Here is a 20014-nt window from a genome sequence, read left to right as displayed (position 1 = left end):
AGGAGAAAAATAAATTAAGAATGTATTCCCCTCCTATTTTAATGAAACGAGTAAAAAGTGGAAAAAAATAAAATGTTTAAAAAAGTATATAAATATTTGGAGGAATAAATAAAGAACTATAAAAAGTAAAGGAGCCCATATAAGGATGAGAACATAATTCTCTCGATTTTTATATTTCCTTAAAATATGCATTTTTCGTTTTAATTTTTTATTTATTATATTTTTGTATGTAAAAATGACTCATGGGGGTATAAATACGTGTTTAGCAATTAAAAATGGAAAGCAAACTAATTCGATTGCTACCAACAGAACGTAAGTATTAAAAGTTTGAAGAACTGCAATGTGTACTTTGTAGCAGCATTGGTTATGCTGTTTATCTCATAGAATTTTCACATTATGTAAGCATGCTAAGACAAAATATATATGTAAATTTTTTTGTATAGCGACGGGGTGCTTAATAAAAATAAAAAATATCCTATATTTTGAGAAGGAAGTTCAAATAAAGCATTTTCTCGAGCATTTAGGTAAGCATTTGCATGGTGTGATACTATGGTGTCATATTATTTCACTTTTTTCCACACTTGTTTGCTTCTATAACATTTTTTGCCTTGTTAATGTGTTTAAAAATATTTAGTAGACGTATGTCTCATACAAACTAACTACGAACAGAATGAAGGGCATGCTTTATTACATTCTAAGGAAGAAGTTTTACATTTTATGAAATTATACAAAGCAATTTTAAAAAATATGGTATTTTCATATTCAAATGAGAACAGTATAGAAATAGAAATTTTAAACCCTGATGAAGAAATGGCATTTTGGAGTTATGCTCGAAAGAACAAATTAAAGTTTTATATTTGGTAAGGACTAACAAAAAATAAAAATTCGAAAATAATTTCAATTTTTAGTATAAACTATTTGATATTATATATTCTTTTCGTAGCTGTAATTCTCTAAAATAGCCCACTAAAAATGAAGGCGAACTATGAAAGAGAAGTGAATAAAATATAAATTTTATATGCCTTAGCAAACAATTTAAAGGATAAATAAAGTAGCAATTTTAGATAGGTCTATAGTGTATATATAGACCTTGTATGGGGGTATAACCAAAAAAGTTTATATAAACAAAAGTGGTAAGGGTGAAGAATAAAAAAAAATATATATATTAATTATATACAGAAAATATAAATAAAATTTGAAAAATTAAAAACATTGACTTATAACATAAATATATGTATTTATACATATAAATCGGTATAATGTTACATTAATTAGTTTTACAAATAAAATGGTGTGTATATTATGGGATAACCCTTTTAATTAATATTATTTTTTTAATATTTACAAAATGAATTATGGTATTGATTTCGAAGGAAGAATCCGTGTTTGTTAATTAGTTTTGATAGTAAGGAAGATGGTTAGTGTCTGATTATATAATTACTTTGTATTACGAGTTAGCGTATTAAAAATAAGACTTGTAAGGGCTGCTCGACTTTGATCAATTTCATTTTTTTGATAATTTTGTAGTTCTGTATTTTTCGATAATTTGCAATAAGATATTAGAGATTCTAAAATGTCTGCAGCTTTTTTCATATGCATTAAGGAGCATAGTTCATTTTTCTTCATACTGTTTGATTCTTTAATGTAAAACAAGGCATCTTGAATATCATCATTCGATAAATATTTTTTATTGATGAGAGATAGTACATTATTTGGATTATAATTATAGCTAAATAGTAATGGAGCTGTTTTAATATTATTTTTAATATCATTAAGTATAGGTTGATTTGTTTTTGGATCGATTTTATAATCTAAATAATCATCATATAATTGAAAAGCCATACCTATATGAAGTCCTAGATTAAAACATAATTCAATTATTTTTTCATTTTGAAATGATATTATAGCTATACAAGCAAATAGATGTGAAAATAATGATGCAGTTTTATGGTATGATTTAATTAGATAAGTTTTTAATGCATCTTCTATATTAGTAGTCTTAAGATTTGCTTGTAAAAATTCACCTTTTATTAAACTTTCTATGACATATGAAAATCTTTTACAAATTTCTGGATAACCTATATTTGCAAATACAGAACATGCACGAGCTAATAAAAAGTCACCAGATAATATAGAAACTTTATTTCCATATTTTTTATGTAATGACAATGATCCTCGTCTTTTTTCAGATTCATCAATTACATCATCATGTAAAAGAGAGCCCATATGTATAATTTCTGATGCTGCAATAATTTTACATTGATTTTCGAGTATCATATTTTTTGTATATATATTATTATCACAATTTTTACTAATTTGCATTATTTTTTTTTTAAGAAGATTTTTCCTTGAGTATAGCTTACTTAATAGAGTAACATCTTTATGTTTATTATTTTGGTGTGAATTTTGGGTTGTTTTAGAAATATTTCTTTGAATGTTTCTAAATTTAGAATTATTTTTTGGTGTTACATTATCTATATATGTTAATATATTTTTTAGCAAAATGCTTAAGATAACTCTAAACCTTTTCCCTTTATATTGATAAATATAAGTAACAAATTCGTTAATATTACTATAATCTGTTTTTATAATATTATATATATGGTCATCGATATTTTTTATTTTATTTTCACATAGTGCATATGGATCCGTACGACATTTTATTTTCTTAAAATAATTATGCAGATATTTTAATTCGCTATTTACTTGCTCATCATTATATTTTAATATATTTAAACATAGTAATACTTCATTGTTCGTATTGTTGGAATATATCATACTGTTGTCAATTTCATGGGATGGCACACATTTTGTTGTATTAACTTCGTTAGGCAATTCTGTATTTAAATGTTTTCTTTTAACTTTAAAGGCATAAAATTTTAGCATCTCCATAAAGAGATTACTGGGGCTACTATTATTTTCAGCACTAGAGTAAATATTATATCTTTGGGATGTATTTTGATTAATATAGCTATTGTCTTTGGTGATTGGTAAATAGTTCATACATTTTTTAAAGCAAAAGTCAAAGAATCCTGGAGTATGTTTTTTTTTACTAAAAACTATCATTATTGCATAGTTTCGCAATCATGAAGGAAGCAAAAAAAAATATGGTTATATGCATGTGTGTGTATGTATATATATATATGTGTTGTATTTTATATTTTTAAAGAGCATATATGAGCATAATATATTTGTTTGAAATTTTTATCAATATGTATGTGCTATGGTTTAATACACCCTACACATTGTGATGATAGCTATGAATATATACATATATAGGGGAAGTAAAAAAATGCTACAAAATTATGGAAGAAATTATGGAAAAAACTATGGGAAAAATTATGGAAAAAATTATGGAAAAAATGATATATTTGGTGTCATATAGAATAATATTTTGGCCATATATGATAATACATTGTGTTAATAATAGTGTTACAATATAATTTTAAAGCTATACGGTGTATATAAAAAAAATGAAAATAAATTAAAAATAAAATTATTTGTAAAAATATAATCCCTACCACTCACAAAAAAAAAACAATTATTTTGCATAATGTATTATTTATCAGTATAATAAAATTGATACTATACTAATTTAAAATTTGGAAAAAATATGGAAAAAATAAAAATAAATAAAAGAATAACAAAATTTGTATGCTTAACATGCATATATGCAAATATTAAAAAATAATATATACATTATTTATAGCACTGAAAAAAAAATTGTTTATTTAATCTGATGTAAATTTTATATAATATTTTTTTATGTTGTCAAAATATTTTGTATTTTTTTAAAAAAAGGAATTTTATTATATCCCAATTCTTTTATTTTTGTGTAATTGTTTGGTTTATTTTTTTGAATTATTTGTGTAATTTTTTTTATTTTGTATTTTCATAAAAAAACGAATTATAGGTACATACATTTTGTATTTTTTACAAAAAATGGAGTTGTAATAATACAAAGTTTGAAACAGATTAAAAATGTTAAAAAAATAAAGCGATGTTTTTATTGTTTATGTTTGTTTTACTTTAATTTTTTCCAATGACTTTAATATTATTTGATAGTGTCATTATTTGATAGTGTTATTATTTGATAGTGCTATTATTTGATTGTTTTGTGTTTTTTTTTGTGACAAGACGGTGATATATTTTTTATTTCTTTATAAGAATATGTTTTATTTGTATAACAAGATTACTTCATTATCAACAAAATCGCAAGATGGAAATGAAAAACGAGGCAGTAAAGAAAATGTAACGAATAGTTTGGACGATAAAATTGATAAAAGTAAAAATGATGAAGAATGTTATAAAAAAGACGAAGATATATTTTTAATATTTGAGGATACAAATTTTGAAAACTCAGATAGTGGTAATAAAAATGTGACCACCCAAATAAAATTGGATAACAATGAAATAAATAGAATTGAAAATGAAAACAAGTTGAAAATCGATTTAAATAAACAAGATAAATCAAGGTGTGTAAGTGAAAAAGAGGATGTAGTGAAGTTTGGGGAACTAAATGAAAATGGGGATAACGACGATAGTTTTTTTAAAATAAATCAAAATAATTTTTGCAATTTTGAGTTTCCAAACTATAATGATAATAATCATGAGGATAGCAAAGAAAACTTGAAAAATACTTTTCCAAAATTTGAAAGCAATTCAAGTATTGACTGGTCAAATATTAATTTGAAAAATAATACTAAGAGATATTTATCAGAAAATATAGAGAATGAATTTCAAAATTTTAATTTTGAAAATGAAGATTTTGATAATTATAGAGCTGAGGATAATGAGGAGGTTGCACCGGAATGTAATATAAAAAATGTGAATAGTGAAGAAAATGAAAAAGTAATTAAAGAAAATTCAGATTTTTTCTTTGCTGAATCACCTTGGGATAAATGTATAAATGAAAATGAGAAATGGGAAGACTGGACACGTCATGATGATATTTTGAAAGCAAAACCATTTGAAGATAAAAAGGTGGATGAAGAAACGGAAATAAATGTTAATATTAAAGAGAAAAAGGCTGATGAAATAATTTCAAGTATTTTAAAAAAAAATGGATTACATGAAAATTCTTTTAAATTTATGGAATCTAATGATATGATATGTAAAAAAATTGATGAGAAGGAAACTAAAGAAGATCCTTTTTCATTTAAATGTGAACCCTCATTTAATGATGAGAATATTTGTGATGAAATAGAGAATGATTATAAAAATGATGAACATAGCTTTAATAATAATATAATGCATAATGATATGCAATCAGATTTAATAAAGAATAATATAAATTTTGAAGTAGCAAACGATGCAAACTTTTCTAATAATAGTGGTGATAATAACTTTCCAGATTTTGAGAATGAAATGGAGGTTAAAGAGGATGTAGAGCATTTTGAAAAAAACGATGTAGAAAAAAACGATGCAGAACAAAGCGGAATAGCTGAAAACTTTCAAGAGAATAACTATGTGTCTCCGAAGAAAATACATGAAATAGAAGAAGTTAAAGTTAGTTGTAGTGAGAGGGAAGAGGATGTCGTAAGCATGGGTGCTATGGAGGAATGCGCAGAAAATGATGATAAAAAAGAGTGCAATTCTTTTGATAATTTTTTTTATGAAACCCAAATATATGAAGTAGAAGAAACGAGTGAAAAAGGTAACGTTGAATCATTTTTATTTGAAAAAAATATGAGTTTTATAGATGATGAATTTGAAGAAATATGTGAATGTGAGACATCAGTGGTCGAAAACATAAAACCATTTCATTATGAAAATATGTCTACAAATTTGTTAATAAAAAACAATGATAATGTTACTCAAGGCAGTTTAGAGAAGGAAGAGGAAGATAAAAATAAGAGCATATTTTTTGAAGAAGCAAAAATGGGTGAAGAGAATAATGAAAGTAGTGTAAATTCTATATCTGATGGAAAAAATATTGAAATAAATACCAATTCAAATGAAGGAATGAATAGTGAAGTTTTAGAGGATAAGGAGTTATGGACTGATAATGCATTTATTAAAGAAACAAAATACGATAGCATCTCTGAAAATGAGGTAAAAGAATGTGAATCAGATGAAGTACTAAATGAAAATAAAGAAGTATTTGAAAAAGAAGACAATAAAAAAATATTTTGTGATAAAGAAAAATTATATGAAAATGAATTATGGAATGATGAAAGGCAAATTGAATTTTCGGAAAGCAAAAATAATAATTCTCAAATTGCTATTATGAATAGTGAAGAAGAGAAAGAGGAAGAAAATATATTATGTGAAAATAAAACTTTATGGGGTGAAAAAAAAATAATGAATAACCTCACAAGAGAAGATAGTATTGGAATTTATACTGCTAATCAGGGTGAAGAAAATATAATTTTAAAAAATAAAGAAATCGAAATAGAAAAATGTTCCGAAAAGAATGAAGTAAAAATTGATGTTGAAAAGGGGTCTCAAAAAGTAATATCATTTGAAAATAAAAAAAATAATGAAATAAATGAAGATAAAAAAAAAACAAAAAATAATAATTCAAGGTTTGATAATATTTCTAAAGAAAATATTCATCCAAAAAATAATAATTTAACTTCAGTAAATCTTTCAAGATTTACTTATGAAAAAATAAATGAAATAAAAGCAAATAATAGAAAAGAAAAGAAAAGTGTACCACATGATACTTATGACAATATTAGCGATGATATAAATTGCAATAATATGAGAAATACAAATAAATTATGTAATTTGAAATTGAATAAAATAAATGAAATTGAAGATAATACTAATTATTGTCAAGATATAGATAAAAGAAGTTGTGAGAATAATAATTTTATACATGGAAATGAGATAAAAGTTGATTTAAATAATGACAATAAGAATTGTAATATAATAAATATGAAAGAGACTAAATTAAAAAAACAAAAAAAAAAAAATGATGTTGTAGAAAATAATATTGATGGAAAGTTAGCTCCCATAACAAACAAGTTTGAATATGAATCAAATAGTTTAAATTTTTTGAAAGCATTAAAAGATTTACCAAATCTTAAATTTTTAAAATGCAAAGACTTAAATCCATTTTTGCGTCATTTTAACATTGTTTTGAAAGCAGTGAATATTTGCTTCAATAATGGTATGCTTAAATGGGTTACATAATTTTTTATTCGTATGTGTTTATATTATATACATAGCTATATATTTTTTTTCGTTAGAAATTTTTTTTTATGTTTTGGCTGGCGATGAAACGGGATGTGCTTATGTTAAGCTGAGAAATGAGTTTAGGGGCTTATTCAGAGTAAGTGAATAAAGGAAAGAAAAAACGTTGGAAAAAACGTTGGAAAAAAAAATAAACTATTTAATAGGGTGTACACATTTTTGTTATGCCGTTTTTGCAGGGGAATGACACATTTATAATAGAAAATTGTTCTGTGATGGAAGAAGGTTTTCACATAATTTTGGAGATGAATAAATACAGTAATATATATCCATTGAAATATAATACTATTAAAAATATAAATAAGCATATAAATTTTTCAGACGCCAAGTTTGTATCATTGTCTGAGCATATCATATGAAATGTATGAGAATATATATCTCATATAGGAAAATAAGAAGCATATTGTTATTTGTTTTATTTGATATTTGTATATATATATAATATTATGCAAGCTAGAACATATTTATTATTTTTATGAAATGTTTAATACTTGTATTGATCATCGTTAAAGTTTACACTTTAAAGAATAAAAATACAACACAAAGCGTTTACATAAAAAAATATTTTTGGTTTTGTATAGCAACGCCATTATTTTTTTTTGTATTTATTTCCAGTTATATGAAAATATTTAATTATATATAATTTACATATGTCTTATGCACACATGTGTTTTATTATTTTTTGTTACTTTTGAGCAATTTGATATGGTATATAATTAGTGCATATATATAAGATTAGTAAAACATTTTGTTTAACTATTATTTTTTTAATATATACAATTTTCAATCATTATTTTTTTTTTGAGATCATATGCAATAAGAAAAGGTTAATAATGCAGACGATTTCTATAGTTGCATATGTTTTTTTAATAAATACGATACAAATTTTTGTAATACATCTTTAAAAAATATTATTATAGGAAATGAATAATACCTGGTTTATCGTTTGTGATAAATAAATTTATATTGTATTTTTTATACACATTTATTGAAAATGTTAAGAAATTTTATTATTTTTGTTTCATATAAGGTGTTCATATGTTTACTAATTTTATTAATATAATTATTATGCATGTACCTGGCAATGTGTATATTTTTTTTAAGAAATGAAACTGTTTTTACGTCCTTCTTTAATTATGCACAAACATGTGTATGGGAAAATTACGTCGTTTTACTATCAAAGCGGCAAAGCAGTAACCCTTTTACAAATGTTAAAAAATGATGGCCCATAAAAGAAAATATAAAAAGTGTAATTACATATTTTAAAAAATATATATAATATTAATCGAATGAAATTATAACATATTCATATTAAATTAGTATGTTTTTATTCCGATGTTTAACAATTTATTTTTCTCCATACACCTTACACATATTTATAGAGAATTATTTTTAAAACAAAAGGATACTACATAAATTACAAAATTTATATTTAATACTGCCCAGAAATATAGCTATATATAATTTTTGTAAAAAAAAATGAATATAATATTATTTTTTCGTTTTATTTCTATAGAGTGATTATTATTTATCTTGTTTCACAAAAAATATATCAGGAATATGTACATTGGCAGAATAAAAATAAGTTAGGTATACCCTTTTTTAAATACAGATTTCACATAATAAATTTAAAGAACAAAATATAATGGGTATATATATATTTAGAAAGGTGGTGTGTGATATTTTGTAATTTTTACTACAAGGTTTTTAATTCATTTCATTATATTATATATCTTTATCAAAATAAATAATTACATTTTGTTTATATATAAATAATAAATACTAAAAAATATTATTATCATTATTAATAGCAAATGTTAGTATCCACTAATGTGAATATTAAAAAAAAAAGTATCTTTTAATATTATATTTTTTTAATTTGCACATAATTATAAACTTTAATGAGTGATCTACATTTTAACATCGGTGTATATTATTTTATTATTTATTATATATTATTTTTTATCTACATCTATAAAAATAAATTATCTAAAAATATTCTGGTTATTATTTATATGGGTTTCTAGAGTCAAGAACCGCATTATAGCTCGTGCTTTATAAAAAAATAATTAAGAATAAACTAAGTTGGTATAAAAAGAGAATGCAAAAAAATATTTTTTATATTATAATTATAGAAATATATACAAGAAAAATAATGAATTTATAAATGTGTTGTGCTAAAACCGAAAAAAAACTACGTTACATATTAAATATAATAAGATATAAAAATAAATTTATTTGTATTGTTGATATAGTTATAGGTTTCTATCCATAAATTATTATTAACAAATATTTGCTATATACTATTTATTTTAAAACGATTTTTAAATTAAATAGAATATATAAGAAAAATAAATAATGTAAGTATCATCTAAACATAATATAAAGTGTTATTTATTATTTTGTCATACAAAGTGTATATAATATAATATGATAATATTTTATAAAACGTGTAACAACAAGTTACTTACATATGCTATCTATAAATAGTAAAATAAAATATATATAATATTGTCAAAAATATAAAATAATAAAAATAATTTTTGGCCTTTTAAAAATGGAGCATATCATTGATAAAGTCGATAAAAAGAAACGCTTTCTAAACATTAAATTATACATTTTTTCTATTATAGTATTGGGGATTCAATATTATAACAATGTAAGTTGGAAAATATAAATAATAAAACATAAGAGTGAAATATATATGCATGTATACATATATATATTATATAAGTATGGGGTGTGTATCTATATAGTTTACACATTGCCAATATATGAATATGTTTTTTTTGATATTCTATAAATGCTTTCATTTTACTTAAGTTGTTCGTTTATTATTCATGATGTAATTAAATAAATATATGACTATCATATAGTGTTCCAACACCTTATATTGAATCCTGTATTGGGTATTAAATGTGGTGTTAACCCTGAGTTGATCTATAATATGCAGTATATACATTTTGCTTTCATCCATTTTTCAGGATAATGTATCATTTAATAATACAGAAATAAATAATAACTCAGTAATTTTCCCTTTTAATAATGTTCGTAACTTATCTGAATCACTAAAGCGTGATAGTAAAGTAAAAGTAAAAGCAAAATGTAAACCCGATGAGGATGATGATTCAGATGAAGAATCCGACGATGAATCGGAAGACGAATCTGATGAAGAATCGGAAGAAGAATCTGATGAAGAATCAGAAGAAGAATCAGAAGAAGAATCAGAAGAAGAATCTGATGAAGAATCAGATGATGAAGAAATAACAAAAAAGCATAAAACTATTAAAAAAACAGAAAGTAAATCTTATCAAAAAATGATTCAAGAAAACTATGGTGACGCAAGCTCTCAACATCCAGCTTTTCCACCAAAATTTGCGATGCCAAAAAAGAATAATAATTCACTACCTCCTAATTTCCCAATTCCTGGCTTACCATTACCGAATATGCCATTACCAAATATGCCATTGCCAAATATACCAATAGAGGGTCTACCAATGCCAACAGAAGATGACATAAAACAAATGTTACAAATGTTTGGACAAGGATTACCACAAGGATTGCCACAAGGAATGCCACAAGGAATGCCACAAGGGTTACCACAAGGGATGCCACAAGGGATGCCACAAGGAATGCCGCAACCAAAAAGTAGAAATGGTGGTCATAGTAAAAAACAGAATAATATGCCTCAACTACCAGGTATAAGTGAATTACTACCAATAATGAATATGTTAGGTTTCCCTGCTATGCTCCCTCCTATTAAGCCATCGTCAGATCAAAATTGTGATTGTTCTAGTTGCAAAAAAGAAACAAAAAAAGTGAGTAAAAAAAAAGGCGCTAAAGCACAAAATATGCATTTGTCTATTGCATCAGCTATGGTTAAACAAGCCATGGAATATCTTCCAGTAATCTTACCATTATTGCCAACATTTTTATTAATGTTTTTTGGAACTAGACATGCATATGTAGCATTATATACAATGTCTTTAGTAAAAGATGCCTACAATTTTATACAAACGAAAAAATTTCCATAAAAAGTTAATTATTAAATAAAACACGATGGATGTGTAAATAATACTAAAATGACAGTGTATTTCTTATATGTATTTCAACAAATATTAAATATTTTTTTTGTAATTTGTCGAATTTTTAAGATTATTATATATTTTTTATTAATTTAAATTCACATATTTTAAATGATCCCCAATTAATATACACTGTTTATAAAATTATCAAATTCATATAACAAGTGAATTAACTCATTATTGCTATTTTTATGGCATTATTTTAAGACAGACATCAAATATAATTAATATTATTATTTATATATAATTTATAACTAAATTCCGATGTTTATCAGATTTTTTAAAATATGAAAATATTTATTTTTCTATGTATGTTTATTAAATGTATATAAATAATAACTTGTTATGCTGAAGAATATACTTATTAAAACTCACAATCTTAACTTAAAAATTGGTTTTAACTTTCCAAAAAAGACGAAATATTAATATGAAAGAATCATATGAAAAAGCAATTTTCATAATTTATAATATTTTCTTCTGGCTTGTTCATACGACTTCGATATGGTTAAAGTATAGCATCGATGTTTTGCTTTTTAATATAAAGCCTTGGCTATCCATATATAAGACTTCTATTATGCTAAATCATAATTATCTACTATTTAAAAAATTGTAATAGCTATATTTGTGATTGTATTATATATATTAATAATAATAAGACATTATATATAGTAGACGAATTTTTTTAACTCTTCATTATAAATAATATGATTTTGCTGGATTTTTAATTAATATGAATAGGAATGAGCACTATTTATGTACTATAGAGTCTTAGTATGCATTCTTCATATAATATTTTTTAACTTGCTTTGTTTCGAGGTAGATGCCAACATAAATTTTATTTCATAATATTAATAATGAAATATAACGTCATATCTGAATCGAAATATATATACTTCTATTCTAAATGAGGATACTCCCCTATATAATCATTTTCTATATTTAAATTCAATTATTATTTCTTCTATTTTTTCTATTGAAAATTAATGTACTATAATTATATATTATCCAATATGCATATTTTTTGTTCCGAGGATATTCTTCAATAATTAAAAAAAATTAAATATGCATCTATATAAATACTTAATTTATTATATTAACAATTAAGCATTGAATTATTATTGATATGAACAGTGCACCGAATTATTACTTAAATATCATGGCATAGATATAGATATAGATATAGAGTAATGCATTGTACGTGGATTAGTAATATCTCTATATGTTATCATACATGTAGATTCATAAGCATACATTAAAAATTATGTATTTTTACAAAAAATAATTATATGCATTTAAATTTTATATTATATAAACAATTTTCACTGGATGCATTAATTATATTTCTGTAATATACAATTAAATAATAAATAAATCTCCTATTAAATACAAAAAAATCCATATCGTATTTATTTTATTCAGTTCTATGAATGTAAGCTCATTATATATTATATAAGCTTGTAATAAGACTGAACATTTTGTATAAAAAAAGTAATGGAATATTTTAATCTGTATATTTATAATTAACTATACTTTCAATATAGAATTCTAATTACTAAAATTGCCAAGTAAAATAATGTGGATTCTATTATTTATTATATTTTTTCATTAAAATTATGGTATTGTATATCAAAGAACAAATAATATTTGATTATAAGCATATATAATATAGATTCATTTTGACAAATATGAGGATGAAATCGTATATTATAGATTACTACATCTTTACGATATAATATATTGATAATTTTGAATATATAATGCAATATAATAATATTATATATAGGTGTGTATGTAATTAAAGAGTATTATGAAATATTTATTTATAAAATTGGTTAGAATGATTATAAGAAAAAAGAATAGTAAATAAAAGTATATATGAATATTGTAAATTGCATTGATAAATAGGAAATAAAAGTAAACATTATAATATGAAAAGGGGTGTTATAATATAAAAGAACTTAGAAATAATGATCAAATAATAAATATAAAAGATAATTAAATTGAACTGGTTATATTTATTTTTATTTTATAATTTAACATTAACTTTTTTATTATATGATTTTAAAAACAGTGTGCACCTCAATTTATATTAAATAAATTTAACACATTGAAATTGATTTGCATCTAAATAATGATATTATTATTCTACAATATTTTTTTAGTTTATGTATGTTTACTAAAATAAATATATATATTGTATATCATCAGTTTATAAAACTAAATTAGGTTAATTTATTTTTAAGTATTATAACTAAAAAATGTGTTTTTTATTTTATAGAAAACAGATTAAAAATATAAAATATGTTATATGGAAAATAGCACATATAAATTTATTATATAAAATAATGAGATATAAATATTTTGTTAATAATTTTAGTAATAATATATTTATCATTCATTATATATTTATAGTATTATTGTTTTGGAAACATATTTTTAAAAAACACATCAAGAAAACATCTTTGTTACTATGTGTAGATATGTAAATATAAGGATATACTTTTTATTTAAACTTGTTAAAATAACACACAATAATCTATAATGGTGTTAGATATGGTATTATTAAAAGTAATGATGTTATGAATAAATTTTATTTTATAAACATGGCAAAAATGTTTTAAGCAAGTAAAATATTTTAAATAGTTGGCTAGATGTTCACAAAGAGTAAACTATACGCTACTTTATTGCATTGTTATATCATGTTAATATTAATTTTAAATCACCAAAGACATTTCTAATTAGATATTAATTATATCAAGAGCCCAAGTAACTATAAAATATATTTTGGTATATTATATGTAAAAATAATATGATGCCACATAACCTACAAGTAAAATTTATATTCTATTTTAATATCTAAAGATGCGACAAATCTATATTTTTTAATATCATTTTACCCTTTATTTGTTTTTTGTTTTAGATTGGCTATAAATTACAATTAAATTATATTTTAATAGCATATTCATTAATACATACTTTTATTAATTTTAAAAATATTTTCTTAGTGTGAACCATTTTGTAATGGTGATAAGGATTTTTCAAGCATAAGTCCTGATTTTAGTCAATTTAATTTTACGAATGAATTACACATATTATATGCACTTTATGATCAGACAGAAAACACAGACAAGCGTAATGCTTATTCTGAAGAAATTGCAACTTTAGGTATATGGTTAATTCAAAAATTATTAGTTATTTATAAGGGGGCATTAATTTACGAAAATTATAGGAATTATTATGAGCACATTATGATGCATTTGAGACATAATATATATATGATAAAAAATGACGATGACTTTCCTCTAAATACATTTTATCACAATCATTTAGATGCGTTTTCATTGGAATTGAGTTATTTGATTCTCTTAGATTATAATACTAAATACATTAAACAATTTTATATGTTATTTGATAAAGTATGCAATACGATTAATGAATATACAGAAAATGGTTATTCAAACCAAGATATTGCATATAGTTCTGTAAATTGTATTAATATGCATAGAATATTTTATAACACTGTTAATAAATGCAATTTTCATCTTTATTTATTGGAAAATTTAAAAAACGATTGCATCGAATTTAGAATTTCTTCTATTAATGATAGAATAAATGAAAAAACGAATTGTAATTTGTATACAAAATTAAAAAAAATTGCGAATAATAATGAAAATAATTCATATTTTAAAAAAACTTATGAAGAATTTGGATTCCAAGGTTCAATATATCAAAATATTAATTCATATAATGAAGAAGAAAATATGATGATTATATTAGATGATTCAAAATATGTATTAAAATATTTAAATGCATCAGATCATAAAATTGATATAGGAACAAAAGAATGCTATAAAACATGTCTTGAATCATTTAATTCACAAGAAATTTATGAGAATGAATCAGGAAATCTATCAGAAATATCATTCTGCGAATTAAACGATACAAATAATACCAAAGAATATAATATGTGTGAATTGGCATATCCTGAAATCGGATTAAAACGAAATGTAGCCCCATTAATATGCTGTGCAAATATTTATAGCGAACATAGCATGAACGATATTGCAATAGTAGCCATTTCAATATCCATCATTTTATCAATTGCATATAAGGTAAATAATATGAAATTAGTAAATACGATATTTTTTAAATATTTTCCCACTACAATATATTATATGTTTTCCCCATTTTTGTGTTAGTATTTATCACTTGGTTGTCCAAAAAAGACGAAGAAAAAAAAACGGAGGAAAAAGGTTATAAAATTGATTAATAGGAAAAAAATGAAAAGCAAATACAAAAATGCTCGACGAGAAAGAATTGGCACATGCAATTATGAATTAGTTGGTGAAAAAGACCGAAGATATTGGTTATAATTCAGTTTCAAAAAAAATATATTATTTAATATATGCGTTCAGAGCCTATATTATTTATTACGTTATCTTTTTCGTTGGTTTGTTTTGTTTATAAAAAAAAATAAGATTCCTTAGAGTAATAAATTTAATTAATAGGTAGATACTTCGGAATTTAAAAGTCAATATAAATATTAAACAATAGTAAATCCGTATATATTATTATGAGTAATAAACTCATTAGATTGATTAAAAGATATATTTACGTAATATTTTAATACAAAATTATATATCTTAATATTTTATATAAATGTATGTCGTTCGAAGCATTAATGTATTTTCCATATATAATTTTTGTTCTATATTTCAAAAAAATATTTTTAACAACATTTGCAATTTTTTTTGGAAAAAAATGTCCTTCAATCCTTGTCAGATGTTGTATTGTTTCTGTTCTACGCAAACTCAATAAAAATTATATAAAAAGATATTTTTTACCTTTTAAAATGGTACTATAATGGTTCGTTTCTATTCACTGGAATAGTATATATATAATAATATAATAATAAAAGTTTTAATGCAAAATGTTTTTGTACAATATAAATTGGATTATATAGAAATAAAAATAAAGTTATTGAACACAAAATGAATTATGAATTTATTTATATTCATTAAAGACAATACAAATTTATGTAAATTGCATAGAGAATGGAGCATTTAACTTATTTTGTAAATGGTATAATTTTAGAAAATGGCTATTTATATATTTTAAGGATTATAGTAATAATATAATTTTTAATTTTTTAGATTTACACTGCATTTATGTTTTTGGAGGGCAATCATTAAAGCATAAGATATAAATATATTCCTTTTTTATACTCAAATATAATATAAGGAGATATACTCTAAATTCATTATAATGGTACCTTAATTTTTATAATAAAGCTATCCCAGGTGCTAATACGAATAGCATTTTTTGTATAAAATGCATCATATATACATTTGATCAGAGTTGTATTACGCAATCCTCTATTTAAGGTGAATTGGCTAATTATCATATACAGAAATGTAACCTCTCTTTAGTAATAATATTATTTTATTATTCTATATTAATTTTAAATTGTTATTAAAAATAATATATTTAATACGATAAATGTGATATAGGGGAATCATTTACAGGATATACATTGTCAATGTATATATTTTATATATAAGTAGCAAGACACCGATTAATCTACAAATTAAAGATTAAATTCCATTATAATGGCTGTACGTTTGGTATACTAATTTTTTTTAACATATTTAATTTTATTGGGTTGTTTGATAATTTATTATCTATATATTACCAATAAATTTAGTGTTAACGATATTTTGTTAAATTGATTTAAAACGGCTTCATAGTGCGAAAAATTCAATACTAATACCGATATAGCTAGCGCTAGCTGTTTATGTTTATTTAATGGATTTTTATTCTAAGCATGTAGAAAATAATATGAAATATATAAGGCTATAAATAAAGACGAGAGTATAATACTATCAAGGAATATATAAATGTAAAAATTTATTTCCTGAGTATTGATATTAAAAACATGTCTAAATTTATGATTTATTTAAATTATTTGGTAATATGAATACTGATGATACAGATGGTATTTCAGACACCAAGAAAAATATTAAAGAGGAGATAAGCCATTAATATATTAATTTGAGGATGATGATTTGTATACTTATGATATTTATATGCTTGAAAATAACTAATTTGAAACATAAATATGAGTTATATCGGAATAATGAAAATAAAGTGAATACAAAGTGTAGGTGTTTATCCCAAAAATGTGATAAACATTAATATAGAGGATGATCATGCAGAAAAAAATTTTGATGAATTATACTCATATTTGATTTGTTCATGAAATTATATACATATAGAGTATCCTTATATTAAAAGGATAAACAATTTATATAAAAAAAAATTTTGTTAAAAATAAAAAAATATGTTTTATTGTGGTAACTTAAAATAGAAATAACCCATGAAAACAAATTAGTTAGATTAATATGTGCATTAAAACCCATAACCAGCAGCACCTACTCTGGGAGTATATGAGTATTTTTCATCCATGTAATGCTTTAAGTCAGCAATAACTCCCAATCTGTTTGATTTATTCACTAATCTATACCAATCTGAGGCTACGGGAATATTGCCATCAACCTATAAAAAAAACGCAAAAATGAATAAATATATAAAAAAAATGATTTCAATTTATTGGGAATAAGTAACATATATTATAAATGTGTACATTTATAGAAATATTGTATATTTGTATAAATGATAAAATTGGTATAACGAAATAAACAAATCAAAATAAAATAAATGATGAAATAAAATTATTATGTTATAAAAATTTTTATATTGCTTACAGAGTCGATGTGGGTAATTAAAACGGATTTTTTTTTTTTTGTAATGATATATCCGGATAAGTTAACAACCATGTTGTTTAATTTTCCCGCTGCAATATCCTCGTCAGAATCAATATCAAATTCGAACGCATTCGCACTTTTTATGAGAGCATTCCTATTTTTGTTTCTATGTTTGTTGTGATCATTTATATTTCCTGAGGCCTTGAGAATTATAGTTGTTTTATTGGATATCTACAAAATGAACAAAAATATATTTTATAAATTATAGTCCAATAATATGAAAAATATGATTTATAGAGGGATAAAAGAAAACAAAAATGTCCTTACTTCATATTTTGCGGCAAAAGCATAATAATAATTATCACAACGCAAAACATCATTTTTGTAACGTTGTTGTATCATTAATAAATCTCGATTGTATGCACGGACAACTTTTCCTAAAAAGTTATAATTTTGCACCATTTAAATTAAAATATTATGAAAAATAACAAAATGTCAAATAAAAATAATATAGAGCAATTATAATCAAGCAAGGAATACATATAGTAATAGTCCCATATTCAATTGATTAATTAGTTATTTTTTTATATACCGCTAACAAAATCAGGATTGTATTTTTTTTCACCATTGGGGTCCCACAAAGTCTTTACTATCTCATTATACTAAAGACAAGAAAAAAAATGCATATATATAATTATTTTAACTTAATTTTATGACTTAAAAAATTTTGTTCGTTAATTCATACCCTACGAGCAGAGGGAATTATAGTATGGCTTTTTCCAATGCATGTACCATCTTTATATTTCATAAAATATGAGCTTGTATATTTATCGTGTTTATCATAGAATTTGAAACCGAAATGATCTTTAATATATCGAAGGAATATTCTTCGAGCGTCTTCCATAATTTCTTCTACTTGATCTTCTTCTTCAGAATCGGTGCAAAATAGATGCTTATTTTGTTCATATATTTCATCCGAATCATAAATAATAGGATTTTTACTATTTTAAAATTGTAAAAAAATAATAAATGTATTTATAAGATGATTTTTTGACTTCTCAAGCATCATGTATTATATATTTGCACAAATATGCATATAATATTCTCATAATGGCACATGTAATGTATAGTTATATTATGCATTTGTTTATTTTCTTACACGCCCTCAGTTAAAAAAACTTCCCTTGGAACAACCGTTCCTTCAAGAACTTCATTCCTCACATATGCGAATAAGGCTATAATAGCAAAAATGGTTTTCATGCACACTTTATTCATTTTGGGCTTGATAAACAAAAAAATAGAAAACTAAACAATAGGGAACTAAACAATAGGGAACTAAACAATTGGAAACTAAACAATTGGAAACTAAACAATTGGAAACTAAGCAATTGGAAACTAAACAATTGGAAACTAAACAATTGGAAACTAAGCAATTGGAAACTAAACAATAGGAAACTAAACAATAGGAAACTAAACAATTGGAAACTAAACAATTGGAAACTAAGCAATTGGAAACTAAACAATAGGAACCAAAAAAAATAAGAAACTAAACAATTGGAAACAAAAAAATTTGTATAGCATAAATAAAGTTGAAGCAAAAGGCTATCAAAAAATTACAAAAAATTAATATTTATTTAAAAATAAAACATAAATACTTAAAAAATATACATTTAGATAAATATTTAAATGATAAAATTAAAAGACACTTTAAAGATCAATTTAATAATGTAATTATTTTATTTGTATGTTTTGATCATGGATTATAAATTTGATCTGTTTTTATTTAATTGTGCTTATTGCAAAGGGGAAAAAAACCTAAGTTTTTACAAATAATGAGTAGCAAAATATTATGATCCTATTTCTCAAACATTCTAATATTTAAAAGATTAGTTTTAATTATATATTAATTGTGAATATATAAGCTTTTGATCTTTATAATTTGTCAAGCCAAAATTAGAATTAAAA

General features: G+C 22.9%; 6 protein-coding genes across 6 annotated transcripts; 4 read left to right on the top strand and 2 right to left on the bottom strand.

Moving 5' to 3' along the window:
- Positions 1 to 275: 275 nt before the first annotated feature.
- PCHAS_0303100 (conserved Plasmodium protein, unknown function) lies at positions 276 to 962 on the top strand (the record flags this gene model as incomplete). Its single annotated transcript, XM_016799420.1, has 4 exons — positions 276 to 312; positions 444 to 524; positions 635 to 860; positions 944 to 962. The coding sequence occupies 4 exons, from the start codon at positions 276 to 278 to the stop codon at positions 960 to 962; spliced, it is 363 nt and encodes a 120-aa protein (XP_016653153.1).
- A 475-nt stretch (positions 963 to 1437) lies between these two features.
- On the bottom strand, positions 1438 to 3066 carry PCHAS_0303000 (octaprenyl pyrophosphate synthase, putative; the record flags this gene model as incomplete). Its single annotated transcript, XM_016799415.1, has 1 exon — positions 1438 to 3066. One exon carries the CDS (start codon positions 3064 to 3066, stop codon positions 1438 to 1440), a length of 1629 nt encoding a protein of 542 aa, XP_016653152.1.
- A 1104-nt stretch (positions 3067 to 4170) lies between these two features.
- Positions 4171 to 7559, top strand: PCHAS_0302900 (nucleic acid binding protein, putative; the record flags this gene model as incomplete). The annotated part of the gene is made up of 3 exons (XM_016799406.1): positions 4171 to 7117; positions 7197 to 7279; positions 7380 to 7559. The coding sequence occupies 3 exons, from the start codon at positions 4171 to 4173 to the stop codon at positions 7557 to 7559; spliced, it is 3210 nt and encodes a 1069-aa protein (XP_016653151.1).
- A 2198-nt stretch (positions 7560 to 9757) lies between these two features.
- Positions 9758 to 11234, top strand: PCHAS_0302800 (Plasmodium exported protein, unknown function; the record flags this gene model as incomplete). The annotated part of the gene is made up of 2 exons (XM_016799401.1): positions 9758 to 9859; positions 10185 to 11234. The coding sequence occupies 2 exons, from the start codon at positions 9758 to 9760 to the stop codon at positions 11232 to 11234; spliced, it is 1152 nt and encodes a 383-aa protein (XP_016653150.1).
- Positions 11235 to 14094: 2860 nt separating this feature from the next.
- On the top strand, positions 14095 to 15658 carry PCHAS_0302700 (CIR protein; the record flags this gene model as incomplete). Its single annotated transcript, XM_016799398.1, has 3 exons — positions 14095 to 14115; positions 14291 to 15397; positions 15485 to 15658. 3 exons carry the CDS (start codon positions 14095 to 14097, stop codon positions 15656 to 15658), a joined length of 1302 nt encoding a protein of 433 aa, XP_016653149.1.
- A 2035-nt stretch (positions 15659 to 17693) lies between these two features.
- PCHAS_0302500 (fam-a protein) lies at positions 17694 to 19324 on the bottom strand (the record flags this gene model as incomplete). Its single annotated transcript, XM_016799395.1, has 6 exons — positions 17694 to 17840; positions 18050 to 18280; positions 18377 to 18486; positions 18642 to 18711; positions 18795 to 19050; positions 19209 to 19324. The coding sequence occupies 6 exons, from the start codon at positions 19322 to 19324 to the stop codon at positions 17694 to 17696; spliced, it is 930 nt and encodes a 309-aa protein (XP_016653148.1).
- Positions 19325 to 20014: the final 690 nt, after the last annotated feature.

Source organism: Plasmodium chabaudi, assembly GCF_900002335.3.
Source record: "Plasmodium chabaudi chabaudi strain AS genome assembly, chromosome: 3".
Classification (NCBI taxonomy): Eukaryota; Apicomplexa; class Aconoidasida; order Haemosporida; family Plasmodiidae; genus Plasmodium; species Plasmodium chabaudi.
Note: the sequence above shows the minus strand (reverse complement) of the source record. Positions and strands in the feature narration are given on the sequence as shown.